We start from the raw sequence: 19,861 nt of genomic DNA on the forward strand, positions 1-19,861 counted from the left end.
TTTTCTGAAGTTTCTCACCCAATTGTACCAGCAATTAGTGGACTGCCTAAAATACACAAAGACTGCCTTGAACCACTGATGCGTCCGATAGTAGCAGGAAGAGGCTGGGTCACAGAGCCACTATCTATCCTTCTGGAGAATGAAATAAAGAAGCTATTGAGCAGAGCAAACACTGTTATAAAAGACTCAGCAGACTTCTTGCAAAATCTACATGGAAGTATGGAAAATAGATGCTCGTCTGAAGACTTGCTTTTGGTAACTTTGGATGTAAATAATTTATTTAAGTGCATACCAAATGAGTTTGGCATAGAAGTCATTCGGAAATTTGCTAGTCCATTTCTATCTAATACCCCATTAATTTGCAGTTTACTAGAATTGGTACTGGAAAACAATGTGTTTACTTATTGCAATACTTATTACTGGCAAAAATGGGGGGGTAGCAGTGGGGACCCCCTGAGCTAATAGCTATGCCAATCTGGTACTTGCCCAATGGGAAAAGGAATGGTTGGATGACACCAGAAATACTTGGACCAACAAACTACTATTGTATAGTAGATTTGTGGATGATATCTTTATTGCATGAGAAGGAAGCAAAACTTCACTCAACAATTTAATTGAATTTTTGAGTATGACAACTACCTTCCTGAAATTCCAGGTTAAAAGCTCACGTCATGAAATAGAATTTCTGGATGTGAAATTGAGTTTAGATCCTGTAAAAGGTATTGAAACAATGATATACAGAAAACCTATGTGGCGTAATCATATACCACACTACTCAAGTATATATCCCAGACATATTTTCCACAATATAGTGGACAATCAAGCAGTACGAGTATCGAAACTTTGTACAAACTAAGACGTTTATTTGATGGAACTGTTGAATAACGTCATGGAAAGAGGGTATAAAGAAAAAAAGATTACTAAAGGCAAAGAGCAAATATTGGGAATACGTGAACATAAAGGTAGACCTCATTATTCTAAGAGGAGTGAACAAGAGATGAAGCAGAATAAAGAAAGCTGCTCCAAAGAACACAAAATAAGGTGCACTATCACATATAGCACAGACAATGCAGCTATATGTGGCACTATTAGAAAATATTGGCCAATTTTAACTTCAGATATTAGAATTAGAGTTGGTAGAAAAAAAACCCAGCTTTGCATTTAAGAACAAAAAGAATCTAAAGAGGCTTTTATGCCAAAAAGATGGAAAAGAGATGAGAAATGATATCACTCAGGCTGCCCCTACAAGGCCTAACAGAGGTATACGTAAATGTAGTTTCTGTAAAGCATGTGCTTTGATTAACACACAAGATACATTTATACATCCTGTAACAAGTAAGATATATACTTTCCAAGGGCTAGCGAATTGCAATAGCAGGAACCTAGTATATGTTGCAACCTGTAGTATCTGCACAGCTTATTATATAGGCAAAATGAACAGTAAATTCAAGGAACGTATTCTTCACCACATATGTGATATAAGAAATAATGTAGAAACTAATTCTCTCTACCAACATATCTCTAGATTTGAGAAGCACTCTTTTAGATTTATGGCTTTATCGAACATAAAAGAAAGTATACGAGGTGGTGACCTAATGAATAAAATGGAAGCTGAAGAAGCAAGGTGGATTATGGATCTGAGAGCAGATGATCCCCCAGGACTGAATGGGGTAGTACCCCTAAAACCTATATTAAAAGAGCGAGGCCTGAGAAATAAAACGTAAATACAATCTAAGCTTTCACTTTAAGGAATGATGTCTTCAGAATGGTAGTGGCAACTGCTGTGGATATAAAAAGGAAGTTTTTCTTATTTCTAACAGGATCTGAACAAGGTTAAGCATAACCGAAAACACTTATCCTGTATTTTACTGTTTGTTGTACTGTTTGTTTTATATAATAAAGAGTTTTAAACAGTCGAATTAGAACTGGGAAGCTCCTACTTAGATCGCTGTTTGTATCGAGTGCTTTAGCTGTTTTTAACAGTTCAACAGTTCCTGTAAGAGCTAGCAAGCTTCAACTTAAACTGCTGTTTATATTGAGTGCTTCAGCTGTTTCTTACCAGCCCAACAGTTCTTGTAAGAGCCAGCAAACTTCCACTCTAACTGCTATTTGTATGAAGAGTGTTTCAGCTGCTAACAGCTCAACAGTTTTAGCGAGCTTCAATTTAAACTGCTGTTTGTAACAGCTCAACAGTTCTTGTAAGAGCTACCAAGCTTCCGCCTAAACTGCTCTTTGTACTGAGAGTGTTTCAGTTATCTACATATTTGAGTGCAAGAGGTGGCATGTTCATTCTTTTTTCTTATACTCTTACTGTATCCTTTGGGACGTCATCTTCTCCAGGGAACTGCCAAATTGACAATGCCCACTGAGAACTGACCCAGTTGTTTGGCATTTGGAAACTTGTGTATGCAGTGACCTAACTTTTGACCAACATGTGCCCAGAGTCAGAAGAAAGTATTTCTATATTGCACAGCTTATAAACAAATTGATTGTGGCTAGATCTAGAGATGTCATTGTCCCCCTTTACAAACCCCTCATTAGGTCAATCATTTTGTATAATGCCCACTTTTGCATGTATCTGTCCAGACCCATGCAACAATTGGAATACCCACAGAGATAACTTAATAAAAGGATACAAGTCCTAAACAATAGATCTTGCATGGACCACCTCAAAGATTTATCACTATACTCAGTATCCTACAGAGTGCTTAGAGGTGATGTGTCTGGCAAGGCATCCTCCGACCTAATACAAATGGACCTACTGAACATCAGCAAGTCAAATGGCTTCAAAAATACAGTCCAGGTATCTAAGCTAAATGTTGTGGAGAGATGGATATATATCATAGAGGCTACCACTTTTCCCGAACAGACTATCCAATCAAGTTAAACAAAGCTCATCCCTATCCATATTCAAATGCAACTAGGATCTAAGGATGGGTAACAGAAAATGTACTCCAGGATTGTCCCTCATGCCACTAATGGATAGAGGCAGTTCCTAAATACTGCATCCCTTACATGGATCCCCTCAAATTATCTATAGTATGATCACATTTATCCTCACTAGGGCTAATATACAGTTACCAACAGTGAGATAGGTAAGACCAAACAGGAAATGTTAATTCAAGCACCAAAAGGGAAACTGGCTAAGCTTAAAATGTCCTCCAAGTGAACTTATGTTGTGGTTGTAAATAGTTTTAAAAATTGCCCTTTTTAGATCAGTAAGTGCCCCTCTCACCCTCTGCCCCCCCCCCCCCCAGTCCTCAACAGCTTCCAGCTCCTCTGCTCAATTCTTCAGCTAAACATTTAATTCCAGTTCTACTATTTCTGATAAGATAGGGAGGAATACTGATGTGTATGGAAAAAGTGTATGCTTCTGCAGCTGTGATTTTTAGATTTTTAAATAGGCTTATATATTAAGGCTTGTCCTCAATAATTGGGAACGTATGAGGAATGTTTTGTCTGCAGTTTCTTCTTGTTCAAGTTGCTACTCGTTGTTTACGGTATGGTGTGTGTATAACTCAGTTGATATCTTTTCTAGGGATATGGCCTCTGGTACTGCTTAGAGGAGGCTTGCATGGCTGTGTTCTCAGAATGATGTTAAGAAAGAGATTTTAAATTCTCCTTTGCATACAGATTTCATTTTTGGCCACTGTGCTGCAGAGGTGATCAAAAATGTAATGAAAGGAGTAAGCTGACAGTGGGTATCTCAATTTTTCAACCCCCTCCACATTTTCCAAGGGATTCTCTAATTCCGGATCTAATTTTGGTAAGAAACAAAATAAACCGTCTCAACAGAATGCAGGTAAACAGATGTTTAAGAAGCTATGTCAAGGGTTTCCAAGAAGAATTCTGGAAACTCACAAAACCAAGGACTGTCTAAAAAAGTCAGAATGACTTTTTTCTCTTTGGCAATATATAGTTTCAGACAAATGGTTTTCTGAAGATCATTCATCAAGGTTGCAGATGGCAATGGAAGGAAATTCATCCTTTCCAGGGGTAATTCCTCATCCTGCAGACCAGACTCATTTCCACCTGTCCATCACACACTGTCCCAGGGAGTGATAGAACCTGTTCCCCATTCCTAGGTGGGAAAGGGGTTTTATTCAAGGATGTTTTTTAGTGCCAAAGAAAGAAAACACTTGGAGACCAGTTTTGGATCTTTCTTTCCTAAAGCTGTTTGTGGTGGTGCCCAAACTCAAAATGTCACTTCACAACCTGTTACATCTTCCTCATTCAAGTTTCCTGGTAGCACAAGATTTAAAAGATGCTTGTTGTCACATTCAAATTCATCCAGATTTCAGGCATTTCCTAAGGTTTTGTGTGTGTTTGGCAAACAATATCAGTTCTCTGCCTTATCCTTTGGACTATACGTGCACCAAGAGTGTTTACAGAGTATCTAGCTCCAGTTACAGCTCATTGCAGGCTACAGAGTATCCAGATTTTCCATATTTAGAAGACTTGCTTAACTTTGCAGAGTATTTTTCAAAGTGTCAGTAATTTCTCTCTTGGGTAAGGGATCTCATACACAAGTTGAGATTTCAAGTAAACATTGAAAAGTCTTTTTTGACTCTATCTCCCAGGATTGTATTTCTGGGATGTCAACTAGATACCACAGTTCAAAAAGCATTTCTTCCACAGGAAAAAGTAGGTCTGTATTTAGATGTATTTCAAGTTTTTTTCACTCATATTTTGGTCACTGTGATGGAATACTTCAGGATTTTGGGTCTCATGGCTTCTATGATTCTCCTGATACCCCTGGCAAGTCCACACATGAGAAGGATACAGTGATATCTGAAGACTGTTTAATCCCAGCACCAACATCCTTTGTCTTTTTGAATCCCAGTGCTGGGGTTTGTCAGAAGAGAAATCACTTACTGGAGACAACAGATATCCATAAGCCAAGTCACCCCTTCTCCATCCCTGTTCCAAAGCAGTCATTCACCACAGACGTCTCAGATCTTGCTTGGGGAGCAGTTTCAAGAGGGATAAAAGTGCATCATGTCTGGGGCACCAAGGACAGATGCAAGCACATATGTATAAAAAAGAAGCGTTCTCTAAATCATCTTTGGTCCCCAGGACTTTTTCAAGTTGTTACAGATAATACCACAGTCATGTGGTACATAAAGCAAGGGGGAGCCAGGTTGTGCCCCCTTTGTAGGCTAGCAATAGTAGTATGGAATATAGCTTCACTGCAAAATCTCAATTTACAGGCATCCCATATTCCTTCAGAGCAAAACAGTGGCAGACAAGCTTAGCAGGACAAGGGCAGATCCTTATGAATGGAAACTAGATCAAGGGGTCTTGTAAGATTTGATCTATGTGTGGGAAGGTCTTCAAGTAGACCTATTTGCCTTCTCTCTGAACAATCAGCTGTTAAGATTGTGCTGCAGGACTCCATGCAAGAAGGCCTGGAAGACAAATGCCCTTTCTTTACATTGGACAAGAATATTCCTGCATGCTTTTCCATCCTTTCCACTAATATCCAGGGTATTTCTGATGATTCAGAAGGAATCCCCCACAGTCATTGTGCTGACTCTCTTCTGGCCCAGGCAACCTCTTTTGGAAATGGGTAGGGGCAATTATCACAAGCTTCCTCACAGACTGAATCTACTCACACAAGAACAGGGGTGTTTGATGCACCCCAACAGCAATAATCAACTCCAATTGACTTCCTGGATAATAGGGTCCTAATGTCTTCTGGGCACTTCTTTTCTGAGGATGTGCAGCAGGTACTAATGGAGGCTAGAAAGTGTGCTACTAGAAACTCATATATTACTAAATGGAAATTTTTTTTTTGGTTGGTGCCAGTGACATAGCCAGCACCCTTTCAGGGCCATTTGTTCTCTTGTTTTATGATATTTTTGTTCATACGTTCATAGGTTGGCACTAGGCTATCAGCCCTAGGGTCTATACAAGCCTAGCCATAACAATTCCCTGGATATTTCTTCCCACACTATTTACTTCCCTGGATCCCTGTCTAGCAGGGTGACTGACGTGATCCCTGGGGTGAATTTCCTTTCTCCCTTCCAATCATCAAGGTTCCTTTTGAAGAGGGCCAAAGAGGTGCTCTGCTTGACATGTATCGGCAGTCTATTCCAGAGTCTGGGGAGTCTCTGGGTCAAGAATCTATCCCTCCAGCATGTTTTGTTTATTGTGACGACAAGGTTTAGATCCCTGGAGCATGTGGCTCTGAGGGATTGGGATTTCTTTAAGTGTAGCATGTCCAACAGCTCTGAGTTTGACATGGTCTTGTATGTTAAGCAGAGATCACCTCGGAGTAGACAATATGCGACAGAGTATAGCTGGAGTTTTTTAAGGAGGTCAGCATAGGGCATCTGCTTTAGGCCTGTGATTTTTTTTAGTGAGGTATTTCTGTGGCCTTTCCAGTTGTTGCAGATGTCTTGAGAAGTACATACCAAATGGGACGTTTTATTCTATAATGGGTCTAATGGGGATGAGTACAGTGGGACAATGACCTCCTTTTTTCTGCATGAAAAGCCCTTAGTGATGAGGTGTGCCACATAGAAGGATTTCCTGACTGTTGTGGTGATGTGGTTTTTGAAGGTGAGACCACTGTCCACCTGTGTCCCTAAGTCTCTTATCACACTTTCGGTGTTTAGTGTACTGCCACCTATGTGGTAATTCACAGGTACATGTTTTTTCCCAAACGAGATAAATATACATTTCTTGGCATTGAGCTTGAGCCCATGGCTCTGGCACCAAGCATCTGTTTCTGTAAGGCCCTTTTGTAGAGTATCAACATCATTTGGGGATTCAATAATGGCTCCCAGTTTGTAGTCATCTGCGAACTTTGTTAGCCACAGTCCTTTAGTGTTGGCCTGTACTTCAGAGAAGTAGATGCCAAACAAGAGAGGTCCCAGGACTGAACCCTGAGGTACTCCACTTGTCTGGAGCTGGATTTGGAGTGAGCTACTTTTACAGTGTGGGTTTTGTCAGTAAGCCAGTTGGCAACACATTAAGTGACGTAGGGATTAATGCCCAGCTTAGTAAGTTTATCTGTGATTCCAGAGTGGGGGATGGTATCAAAAGCCTTGGCGAGGTCCAGATAGGCTGTGTGGACTGCCTTACCCTCGTCCACAGTTCTGGAAACTGATTTGAAGAAGTCAATCAGGTTCAGGAGACAAGATCGGCCCTTCACGAACCCAAACTGGGTGGGGTCCTGTGTTTTAAGGTTGCCAGTGTCTTTCTTTATAAGTTCCATGGCCTTGCAGATCAGGCTCGTCAGACTGATGGGACGGTAGTTCCCGGGATCCGAGGTGGATCCCCCCTTGTGGAGTGGGATAACTGTAGCTGTGTGCCACTCAGTGGGCATGAAGCCTGAGGTGAGGGTATGATTAAACATGACACTTAGGTGAGGTGCCAGTTCATTTTGTAGTTCATGTAGTACACAGCCCGGGATGTCATCTGGTCCCATGGATACTGTCTTTTTAACATTGGAGAGTGCGTTTTTTACCTGTGTGGCCATTATAACCGGAATTTGGCAATCTTCCGGTATTGAGATGGGCCCTTTAAGGGGTGAGAGGGGGTGAAGTTGGCACTGAATCAATCGGCCAGGATATTGGCAATATCCTTGGGATCAGTATATTTAATGCCATTCTGTTGTAGCTCAGAGCAGATCTGAGCATTGCCATTTAGATTCTTGACATAATTATAGAATGCCTTGTGGTTGTCTTTGGAATCTTTGGCAATTTTATTTTTGTAACTAGCTTTGGATGATTTTATGAGGGATCTCAGCTTCTTACTGTGGCTGGTAAGGGAGTTGTTTTGCATCCTGGGATTTTCCTCTTTTCTGCAACAGTTTCTTCCTTTAGTTGTAAAGTTTGTTTATGGCAGGGGGCCACCAGATTGGCTTCCTTTTTTTGGAGGAGAGCATCTTGGTTCTATTTGCGATGGCACGATTCATGCATGAGTGGATGTGCTCGTACAGTGCCTTAATGTAGGACTCAGCAGTCAAACTTTCAGTTCCCGTCTGCATGGGTGTCATGAAGTTTGTAACTTCTGACTTGAGTAGCATGAAGTTGGCTTTAGAGAAGTTTTTTATGGAGGTTTCCTTACTGGGGGGTGGGAGTGGGATGTGGATGTTGAGTGATTAGCTTATGGTCTGACCTGACCAACAAGGGGGTGACCATAGGTGTGGAGCATCGATTTCCCATGTTGGTAATGACCAGGTCTAGGATACTGGAGCCCCTGGTGGGACTATGGATTAGTTGATCCAGGGCATTGGAACTTATGAATTCCAAGAATCGTTAGGCAAAGGTGTTGGTACATGAGTAGTTTTCCCAGTTAATGGCAGAGTAGTTGAAATCACCCAGTATGAGGGTGTTTGGTTGTATATTAATAGTTTTCAGTATGTTTAGGAAGGTGTAGTGAGAATTTTGGGGCATGGTGGGCTACTATCCTGTGGCCTTTCTTACTCCTACCAAAGTTTATTTATTGGCCATTTCAGAACATTTGCCCATGGATTCTACTCTTTCAATGCAGTCTCATGTCAACATATTTTGAAAGGGGTTTTGCATATGAAGCATCCAAGAAAACCAGTGTCCCCTCTTTGGGATCCTAATTTTGTGTTAGAGAAGCTAGCTCTTGCTCCATTTGAACCCGCTAACCTGGCTGACTTGAGGTTCTTAATATGGAAAACACTTTTACATATTGATCTGACACCTGCAAGAGTATCTGAGTTGCAAGCTTATATGATGAATCAGCAGTACCTCATTTTCCACAGGGGCAAAAGTGGTATCTTTGTTTACTTTAAGCCAAACTATCCATATCCCTGTTATCTTTCCTGAACCCAAAAATGAAGGAGAAGGGATATTCTATACATACCATGCATTTCCACAGAGAACGTACAGTCATGTAAAATCTTACCTTAACAGTAGATGTCCTTCTCTTCACTGTTGCAGTATCCATTAAGGGATCTCCTGCCAAGGGCAGCCCAATGCTTGGCCAGTATACAAAAGCCTAATGATCTTGTAAGCAATGTGTGTCACCCCTATGCTCCCTGCACAGAATGTAGGGCATAAATGGGACATATGGATGCAACTACCCAAAACTGAATTTCCCAAGAAGAGAATGGTCTCCAAAGGACAAAGGAGTCCATGCACATCCAGGAGGAAAATTGCAGAAGAAAGAGGGGAAACCCTCAGCCAGAAGGGAATCTAAAACAAAAAAAAAAAAAAACAAACAAGAGGGGGTTGTACGGAGGGAGCAAGCACTGCAACAGTGAAGAGAAGCACATCTACTGTCATGGTAAAATTTTACACAACTGTACTGTGTCCTTCTGTATCACTGTTGCACTATCCGAAATAGAAGGGAGAGTGAAAAGCTTAAGAAACAGAATGGGAGCTGGAAGGCTCAGAAAAGCCCTAAGCAAACTCACATCAAATAGTTTCAGCAAAACCTGATCTGGCCCTAGAAATCATATCCAACTTATAATGCATATTAAAGGTATGCACTGAAGACCAAGTAGCAACTTCAAGGATGGAATGGTGTCCATATCCTTGAAGAAGGCACCAGAAGAGGCAACAACCCTAGTAGAATGAGCTCTAACAAATCTAGACAGAGAAGATATCCAGGTGGAGATGGTTTGCTTAGATACAGCCAAACCCAATGTCCTGGGATGAAAGGAAACAAAAAGCTGATCAGACTTATGAAATGGCCTTAGTTTTATTCAAACAGTACCTCAGCTGACTGTACAGATCCAATGTATACAGGACCTTCTCATTAGCAGACTGAGTGAAAGGGAAAAAGGAAGGGAGTTGTATCAACCAATTCAATGAAAACTCATTTACTACTTTGGGCATAAAAGAAGGATTAGTACAAAGGGACACCATGTTCCTGTGAGCAACCAAAAAAGGAGGAATGGCCATAAAGGCCTGGAGCTCAGAAACTCTCTGAGCAGAAGTAAGAGCCAGCAACAAACAGTCTTCCAGGTACAATGTTGCAAAGAAGCAGAATCTGCAGGCTCAAAAGGAGCTTGAGTCAATTTTTCCAAAACAAAGTTAAGGTCCTAAGGAGGAGGAGGAATAGAGTTCCTTGGAGGCCTAATATGCAGGACACATTTAAGAAATTGTTTTACCTTAAAACAAGAAGCCAAAGGAGGATTCAAGGGCAGACAAACAGAAATGGCTAACAAATGGCCCTTCACAGAAGAATAGGCCAAGTCAGACTGGAGCAACTCACAAATAAGAGAAGACCAGAGAGACCCCCGCTCAAAAAAGGTCCTGGTTATGAGCATGGCACTAGACAGAAAATCTTTGCCATTTGGACATGTAAAATTTCCTGGTTGAGGGTTTCCTTGCCTCCTGTAAAACCCTGAGCACATTCTCAGAAAAGAGGTGCCTGTAATGATCAAAACCCTATCACACACAGTGTCAGTTGAAGAGTGGACAAGTGAGGATGGATGAGAAATGCACTGTCCTGTGTGAGGAGGTCCAACCAGTGAAGTAACTTCCAGTGATTACCCTGGCCACATGCATTAAGAGGGGGAACCAGTGCTGTCTTGGCCAAAAGGGAGTCGCTAGCAAGATTTTTGGGGAGTGCAACTAAATCTTCTGCAGAACTGTTAGAAGAGGAAGAGGAGGAAAGCACAAAGAAACATCCCCTTCCAAGGAAAAGAAAGGGTGTCTATCTTCCACACCAGATAGCATGGCACACTGGAACAGAAGACAAAAAGCTGCCTGTGTAGAGAAGAGGCAAAAATATCTACGTGAGGAATACCCCACTGATGGGCAATGTCCAGAAACACATCTCTGTGAAGCATCCATTTGTGAGCCTGTGTCTTGGACCTGCTCAGACAGCCTGTACTAGATTGTGCTCTGAAGGGATGTATACAGCCTAAAGAGTTAACTGACAACTGAGAGCCACCTCCCAAGCCTAAGGAACCATCCTGCAGAGGAGGTAAGATTTTTGTGCCTCCCTGCTTGTTGACATACGATACCACTGTAGTGTTGTCTGTGTACACCTTCAAGGGGCCTGAAGAGAACATGGGGTGAAAAGCTTGAAGTGCCAGAATCAGAACCTTCATCTCTTGGATGTTGTTATGATCTGACTTCTGATGGGGAGGCCAGAGACCCTGAACTTTCAGGTGACCAAAAGAAGCCCCCCACCCCGTGTCTGAGGTATTGGTGAATAGTTCTTGAGAAAGGACTGGAGGCTGAGAGGGGTGGCTTGGGTTGAGAGCAAACTGTTGAATTCACCACTCAAATTTCTTTCTTAGACAAGGAAAGAGAGGTACACTGAAATCCAGAGGGTGACAGTGCTGCAGTCAAACTGACATGAGGTACCACTGAAGCTTCCGCATATGCAGTCTGGCAAGAGGAATCACTGGAATAGAAGAGGCCATGAATCCCAGGGCCCAAAGAAATTAATTGACTGGCATGGCAGTCAGAGGAAGAAGAGACTGAAAGAAGGTTGTCAGTGACAAAACTTTTGGAGGTGGAAGAGAGGCCAACATTGGCATTATTTGAATCCTATATCTCAGGTACACATGATCCTGAGAGGGACTCAGGATGGACTTTTAGAAGTTTATAGTGAACCCCAGACTTTGAAGAACAGAGACACTGAACTCCAGATCCTGTAACAAGTGGAAGAAAGTGCCTGAAGCAACATGTCATCTAGATAAGGAAAAATCTGAATACCTTGGAGCCTGCAGAAAGCAATCACAGGAGCTAGGCATTTTGTGAATACCCTTAGGACAGTAGAGAGGCCAAAGGGCAAAGCAGAGAACTAAACTGGCAGCAGAAAATTTCTCGGTAGCTGCATCCGTGTTTTCCTTTTATGCCCTACATTCTTTGTGGGGAGCATAGGGAGCATACAAGATCATTAGGCTTTTGTATACTGGCCAAGCATCAGGCTGCCCTGGGTAGGAAATATCTTCCATTTAGGATACTGCAACAGTGATACAGAAGGACATATTGGGTACTGTGATGACAGAACTAAATCTTTCAGATCTTCAGATCAGTTTTTCATTTCTTGTTAAGGTAAGAAGGGACAACCTGTGTCAAAACAGAATATTTTGAATTAATTGTATAAGGCTATTACCTTTTGTTGTACTTGGGTCTAAATCATATCATCAAAGGTTCAGCTCTGCAAACCTCTGTTTGTTGAACCAAAAACAATGAATGTTGACATCAGCAAATGTTTTAAACAGGGAATGGAATTAGTTGACCAACATTGTGGTCATCACATACACTGCAGTATGTCAAACAAACCCAGGTGGGGGGCTACACCCCCCACAACCCCTCCACCTATATATACCAACTCCGAGATCGCACTACAGTAGGGAAAAAGGCAAATTTCCTAAAGTTGCCCAACTAATTCCATTCCCTGTTTAAAACATTTGCTGATGTGAAAGTTCGCTGTTTTCAGTTCGATGAATGGAGGTTCACGGAGTTAAACCTTCAATGATATGATATAGACCTGTTGTACTCACCACAACAAAACTATTCCAGGCAAGGTCACATCCCACTCTACAAGGGCCTTGGCTTTCTCTATGGCTTTTTGGAAAGGGTGGAATTCTAGAAGTATTCTAGATGCAGAAATTTGGTCCTCCATGCATACTTTTACAAAGCACTATAAGCCTGATTCCTTCTCTAGGTCTAGAGCAGGCTGTGCAAGGACCATTCTTCAGGGGCTTCTGGAGTCTTCTTTTTTCACCTCCCAAATTTAGTAAGCTCTGGTAATCCATCCATATAGCTAAGGCTACTGCAGCAGTGATTAATATGAAGAGCATAGTGAAGTTGTGCAAGTAAACAACCATAGCAGCAGATGTTCGAATGATCACTGCTGCAGTAGCCACTACCTCCCCCCATCCCCCTTGTTTTTTGCTATAGTACTAATGCCAGCGTGTGATTATTTATTTTTGATGTTCCTAACATTGCCCACCTTTCACTGTTGGCAGGAAAACTCTGAAGGATTTGTCACCCAGACATGCTTTTAGTCAGATCATCTCAAGCTGACTGAAAATTTGGGCATGTGGAAGGAGCCCTGAAACTTTGGAAGGTGGCTGGCTACTATATCCATGGCAGGATATAACTCATGTAGTTTAAGTTACTGCAGCAGTGATCATTTGAACATCTGCGGTTATGGTAAGTTTACTTACATAGCTGTACTTTCTTGCCCCCCAACTCAACACAACTTTTGGTTACTTTTAAGTTCCAATCACCCTTGGTCATTGTTGGTCCCTGTCAGAAAGCTAGTATATCTGCCATTATTCTTATATCTTGAGTTGATGATCTGAAGGGCAAGTACACCGACTGAAATACCAGTTGTATTCAGTGCCACACTCCCTTGATGGCAATATCCCTCCTACTGCTCACCTTCATTTGTTCTTCAATTTTTAGCCCCTTTCCAGGTGATGTGAAGAAATACACACCCTCCTCCTTCTGTCTTTTAATTTTGCATGGTATCCCTCCCTCCTACTCATCTTAATAAATTCTTCTTGATTTTGTCATGTGAGATGGATCTCTTGTGGCAATAGAATTTGTGCTGTAGTTTTCTCAGTATCTCCAAGAATTTGCTCTTGTTTCTTATCATCTACCAAGATGTTTACATTCTGTGTCAATGAAGTCAACTCGGTCATGCTCCTCAAGTATTCTGGTGTTCTTATGTGATTGTTTATCCCTTGTATCATTTCTACATTGTATGTGCTTATACGTCTTGTACATCTGAAAGCATTTGTTAGGATCCTGTTTTTCTATTTTACTTTAATAGTGTTGCTGGTTCTTTATTTACAATTTTTGCACCCCCCCCCCCCATATATACCTATATTTCTATCTTTTTATGTGTGTGTGTGTGTGTGTGTGTGTGTGTGTGTGTGTGCACATTTTTATATATGTATATGTGTGTGTGTATATACATACATATATATATATATATATATATATATATATATATATATATATATATGTATGTGTGTGTGTGTGTGTGTGTGTACAAGATGGTCAGAATTAGCTCTGCAGTGTGGTACTACTGAAAACTTCATTATAGGTCCCTCCTTTCCCAGGAGAAATCTGAACATCTTCAGTTTTCTACACTTAAACCACCTACAGCTGGTCCCAAAAGTGATATCACTTTAGGCCTGTACAAACTTTTTCAGGCCTGTGTTTGTCAGTGGCCTTCCTCTGGGCTCCCCAGTACATGACAGTGTAAAAAGGTTCAACCTCTGATGAAGTATTTAGGGTTTTCTCTGCTGATTTACCCCCAGTCACCTATTATCAGGGCAATTTCCTTAAGCTTGCTCTACATTCTTCATTTGAATTTCTTTCTCCAAAACTGTAGCTCATTCCCTTTAAGTGTTCAGACTCATTTCTATTGTTTTTTTATTTGACACCAATTTCTTGTCCAAGTTTTCTCCTAACTCTAATTGTGTTCTCAGCCCATTTTACATTATGTATCAAGATCTAAGGCTTAAAACAAGCAGACCAAATTTTAAAAGTTTTTTTTTCTAGGACTAGCAGTTGAAGGGCTTGCATTGAATTTGTATAGTGTTTATCAGCTGTAAAAGGAGCCATGAGTCAGTCTCTCCAGTGAAATCAAGCTTCTTTGTTACAAGGGTGTATTCTCAAATATAGGTTCATAGGTTGGTACTAGGCTATCGGCCCTAGAGCCTATACAAGCCTAGCCATAACAATTCCCTGGATATTTCTTCCCACAATATTTACTTCCCTGGACCCCTGTCTAGCAGGGCGACTGACATGATCCCTGGGGTGAATTTCCTATCTCCCGTCCAATTGTCAAGGTTCCTTTTGAAGAAGGCCAAGGAGGCACTCTGCTTGACATGTATGGGCAGCTTATTCCAGAGTCTTGGGAGTCTATGGGTCAGGAGCCTATCCCTCCAGCATGTTTTGTTCATTGTGATGACAAGGTTTAGATCTCTGGAGCGTGTGGCTCTGAGGGATTGGGATTTCTTTAATTGGAGCATGTCCAACATCTCAGGGTTTGACATGGCCTTGTATGTTAAGTAGAGATCGCCTCTGAGTAGATGATAGGCTACAGTGTATAGCTGGAGTTTTTTAGACAGTCAGCATAGGGCATCTGCTTTAGGCCTGTGATCCTTTTAGTGAGGTATTTCTGTGGCTTTTCCATCTGTTGCAGATGTCTTGTTAGGTACATACCAAATGGGGCGTTGTACTCTATAATGGGTCTAATGAGGGATGAGTACAGTCGGACAATGACCTCCTTTTTTTCTAGATGAAAAGCCCTTAGTGATGAGGTGTGCCACATAGAAGGATTTCCTGACTGTTGTGGTGATGTGGTTATCGAAGGTGAGACCACTGTCCACCTGTGTCCCTAAGTCTGTCTTCACACTTTCGGTGTTTAGTGTACTGCCACCTATGTGGTAATTCATGGTTGCATGTTTTTTTCCCAAAGGGGATAACTGTACATTTCTTGGCATTAAGCTTGAGCCCTTGGCTCTAGCACCAAGCATCTGTTTCTGTAAGGCCCTTTTGTAGAATATCTACATCATTTGGGGATTCAATAATGGCTCCCAGTTTGCAGTTATCTGCGAACTTTGTTAGCCACAGTCCCTTAGTGTTGGCCTGTACTTCACAGAAGTAGATGTCAAACAAGAGCGGTCCCAGGACTGAACCCTGAGGTACTCTGCTTGTCACTTGTCTGGAGCTGGATTTGGAGTTGCTACTTTTACAGTCTGGGTTCTATCAGTAAGCCAGTTGGCAACCCATTGAGTGACATAGGGATTTATGCCCAACTTAGTATGTTTATCTATGATTCCAGAGTGGGGGGATGGTGTTGAAGGCATTGGCGAGGTCCAGATAGGCTGTGTGGACCACCTTACCCTTGTCCACAGCTCTGGAGACTAATTCGAAGAAGTCAATCAGGTTCAGGAGACAAGATCGTCCCTTCATGAACCCAAACTGGGTGGGGTCCAGTGTTCGAAGGTTGCCAATGTCTTTGTTTATAAGTTCCATGATAATGCGTTCCATGCCCTTGCAGATCAGGCTCATCAGACTGATGGGATGGTAGTTCCCGGGATCCAAGGTGGATCCCCCCTTGTGGAGTGGGATAACTGTAGCTCTGTGCCACTCAGTGGGCACAAAGCCTGAGGTGAGGCTAAGATTAAACATGACACTTAGGTGAGGTGCCAGTTCATTTTGTAGTTCATGTAATACACAGTCCGGGATGTCATCCGGTCCCATGGATGCTGTATTCTTAGCTTTGGAGAGTGCGGTTTCTACCTGTGTGGCCGAGATTACCAGAATTTGGCAAACTTTTGGTATTGAGATGGACCCTTTAGGGAGTGAGAGGGGGGTGAAGTTGGCACTAAATCGATCTGCCAGGATATTGGCAATATCCTTGGGATCAGTATATTTAATGCCATTCTGTTATAGCTCAGAGCATATCTAAGCATTGTATTTAGATTTTTGACATAACTATAGAATGCCTTGTGGTTGTCTGGAATCTTTGGCAATTTTATTTTCGTAACTAGCTTTGGAGGATTTTATGAGGGATCTCAGCTTCTTACTGAGGCTGGTGAGGGAGTTTTTTGCATCCTGGGATTTTCTTCTTTTCTGCAACAGTTTCTTTCTTCTGTTGTACAGTTTGTTTATGACAGGGGACCACCAGATTGGCTTTCTTTTTTTGGAGGAGAGCATCTTGGTTCTATTTGGGATGGCATGATTCATGCACGAGTGGATGTGCTCATACAGTGCCTTAGTGTAGGATTCAGCAGTCAAACTTTCAGCTCCCATCTGTATGGGTGTCATGAAGTTTGTTACTTCTGACTTGAGTAGCATGAAGTTGTCTTTGGATAAGTTTTTTATGGAGGTTTCCTTACGGGGGGTGGGAATGGGATGTGGATGTCAAGGTGATTTGCTTATGGTCAGACCTGTCCAGTGAGGGGGTGACCACTGATTTAGAGCATCTATCTCCCATGTTGGTAATGACCAGGTCTAGGATATTGGAGCCCCTGGTGGGACAATTGATAAGATGATCCAGGGCACTTGAATTCCAATAACTGTTGGGAAAAGGTGTTGGTACCCGAGTAGTTTTCCCAGTTAATGGCAGGGTAGTTGAAACAATCCAGTATTAGGGCATTTGGTTGTATCTTAATATTTTCCAGTATGTTTAGAAAGGTGTAGTGAGAATATTGGGGCATGGTGGGGGATGTGTAGCAAGCTACAGTTTGGATTGCAGTCTTACCTAGTGTTAGTTGCACCTGGAGAATTTCAGATGTATTGTGTTGGGCAACTAGCCTGGAGGTGTGAATATCCTTGGTGAATATGGACACTCCTCCACCTTTAGTGTTTTGGTCTTGGTTTGGTGGCCAAAAAGTGTGGTAAGAGTTGTATACTGGTATTGCAGAGGTGCTCTCTGGAGCCTTGAACCAGGTCTCAGTTACTGCACAGATATTGATGTTCTTGATTTTTAGGAGTGCCTCGAGAGAGTGCATTTTGAAGTTTAGGCTTCTAGCATTGAGAAGCATTACCTTCAGCTTTTGCATGCTTGTATATGTTACGGTGGTGGTTTTGACCTTTGAACCTTGCCTAAAAAAGGCACTATAGGGGTGGCAAGAGCTTTAGCCAGTAACCTGAATCCCAGGGGTGACAGGTGCAGACCATCTCTGGCAAAGCATCGTGGTTTGTCGATCATGTCGTCCAAGGCAGACAGATAATGGATCACCTTTGAATGACACCAGAAGCTTAGCCAATTGCTGAAGTCAATAATTTTGTCCTTATACTGTGGTATCATTCTGGGCGAAGGCAGAATGCTACTCAGGGCTAGGGCCGTACCTGCCTGGGCCAAATGATCAGAGAGCTCTTCCATGTCTCTTTCCATGTAGTCCAGGGAGGTACGTCTCAAGTCATTCACTCCAACATGGACAATGACAGAGTCATATTTGTACTTGTTGTGGAGTGACTTGAGTGCATGCATTATGTGGTGGATCCTGGCACCTGACAGGCAGCTGACTGTAATTTTTCCCTTGTTCAGCCTGGTGAGTGGGACATCAGTGTGCCTTACTATAGAGTCACCTATGAGTAAAGTGTTCCCCTGGCTCAAGCAGTCCTTCTGAAGAACCATAGTAAGGTATTAGTCTGGCCTTAACTTTGGATTTAGTTTTTCCAGTTGAAGTTAGTCACCCTCCAGCTCTTAATTTATTGCCACCATATCCTGCGATATCTTTGGTAAACTGCCTTATCTGTTTCTGTTTTTCCAACGTATTCTGTTGGAATATTAGAAATGATTTAATAGTGACTCTGATGACATGCCTGTCTTTCCTTGGTTCCCAGTCTGCTGCATGAGACTCTGCTTCCACTCTCCTCAAAGTGCCTTGTGCCATTTGGGTCTGCTGCTTGTCATCAAGGGCAGCTTCTGCTTTCCAGTAAGCCATTTTTCTCGGTGCAAAACAGGTTTTAAGGATTGGTGGGTATAGGAGCCAAAACTAGATCTTCATTTGCAATTTCTAATTTCTTGCAGAAAATCGATTTCTCCATAAGCACATAACTGCTGAATAGTCCTTTTCAACATGTACTACAGTTTGTCCTGTTTTTAGGTTAATTCCCACTTTCCATACTTAAGGCAAGACCAACTCATTTGAGTAATTCATTTACCTGCAGCCAGTCCATTTACTGATTGTGTGCACTACAAATTGTGTGCAGTTTTTGCTTTCTACTATTTTGGTACTACCATAAAATGCAAAGCCTCCCTTCTAGACCTATCCTCCATTTCAGTAAGGTTTACCTTTATTTCATCTTGTATAGTCTCTTAGTCTGCACTATTTTCATGAAGCTTGGAAGAAATCTTTTGGAGGCATGTCATTTAATTTGAGTGTCAACTGACAGCTTCCTCCATTTCTTCCATTTTCCTTTCATTAAGTTGTATATAGTCTTCCAGGGTATTGCTTATCTTAAACTTTTAAACATTAAGTTGATTTTTTTTTCTCTAATGGGGGCATGAGAGCTCCTTAAACCATGCCAGTCAACTGCTGTTGCTGGTGCCACTGCTGTAGTAAAGGCTGCGCCATGCAGTCTGGATGATCTGAGGTAGAAACCAGTTCCGTGCTCTTTTTGAGTCTTCCCTTTAGTTACCTTTAGGCCTTTTCTTCATTGATACTGACATGCAGCCTGCAATTACTTTTCCTATAATTTATAAATGATTTAGAATTCTCTGTTATTGTTTTTTTTTTCTCTCTGCGAGCAGGAAGACCAGTTCTAGGTTGCTAATTACTTTGTCATCATAGCAGAAGTGTGGCTTCCATGATTCCCCTAGAAAGACTTCACATGAGAAAAATTCAAAGGTTCTTCATGTCAGTCTGGATTCGGCACCGTCACCTTTTATCTTTTCAGTTCTGTATCTTGGGATTTCTAATTAGGGAGGTTCTGTGGTGGATAGACCAGTTCTCTCAGAATCCAGGTCTCCTATTCTCTTTTGTGCCTTCTGTTCACTGTATTACAAGAGCTGCTTCACACCCAGCTTAGAAAGTGGTTTCTAAAGGAGAGAAAATAGAAGGTATGTGGAACAAACAAGACAGAGAAAAACACACAACTGTCAGAGAGGTTGGCTTAATTAAATGCTTTGAAAGCCCCAAATAATTTCTGGTTTCCAGGGCTTTTACAAGTTTTCAGTTAGCACCACAGTGATGTGGTTCATAAACATGGGCTACCAGATCTTTCCCCCTTTCCAGACTTGCTGTGGTGCCCTGGAAGATAACAATTTAGCTCAGTTTGACTCTTTAGGCTACTTTCATTCCATCAGAGCAAAATACTGTAGCAGACAAGCTAAGCAGGAACAAGACATTCCCTCATGAATGGAAATTTCATACCGGGGTCTTCGAAGACTTGATCCAACTCTGGGGAACACCCGAAGAAGGTCTCCTCTCATA

General features: G+C 41.9%; 1 protein-coding gene across 1 annotated transcript in view; it reads left to right on the forward strand.

The window, feature by feature from the left end:
* The first annotated feature begins 1,433 nt into the window (after positions 1-1,433).
* LOC122788652 overlaps positions 1,434-19,861 on the forward strand; it is an 89,279-nt gene continuing 70,851 nt past the window's right edge. Inside the window, exons 1-2 of the mRNA XM_044055549.1 lie at positions 1,434-1,720; positions 1,903-2,075. Coding sequence (XP_043911484.1) covers positions 1,434-1,720; positions 1,903-2,075 — 460 coding nt within the window. The remainder of the gene's footprint in view (positions 1,721-1,902; positions 2,076-19,861) is intronic.

The sequence above is a fragment of the Protopterus annectens genome, chromosome 14.part0, assembly GCF_019279795.1.
Source record: "Protopterus annectens isolate FY-2018-M chromosome 14.part0, PAN1.0, whole genome shotgun sequence".
Classification (NCBI taxonomy): Eukaryota; Metazoa; Chordata; order Ceratodontiformes; family Protopteridae; genus Protopterus; species Protopterus annectens.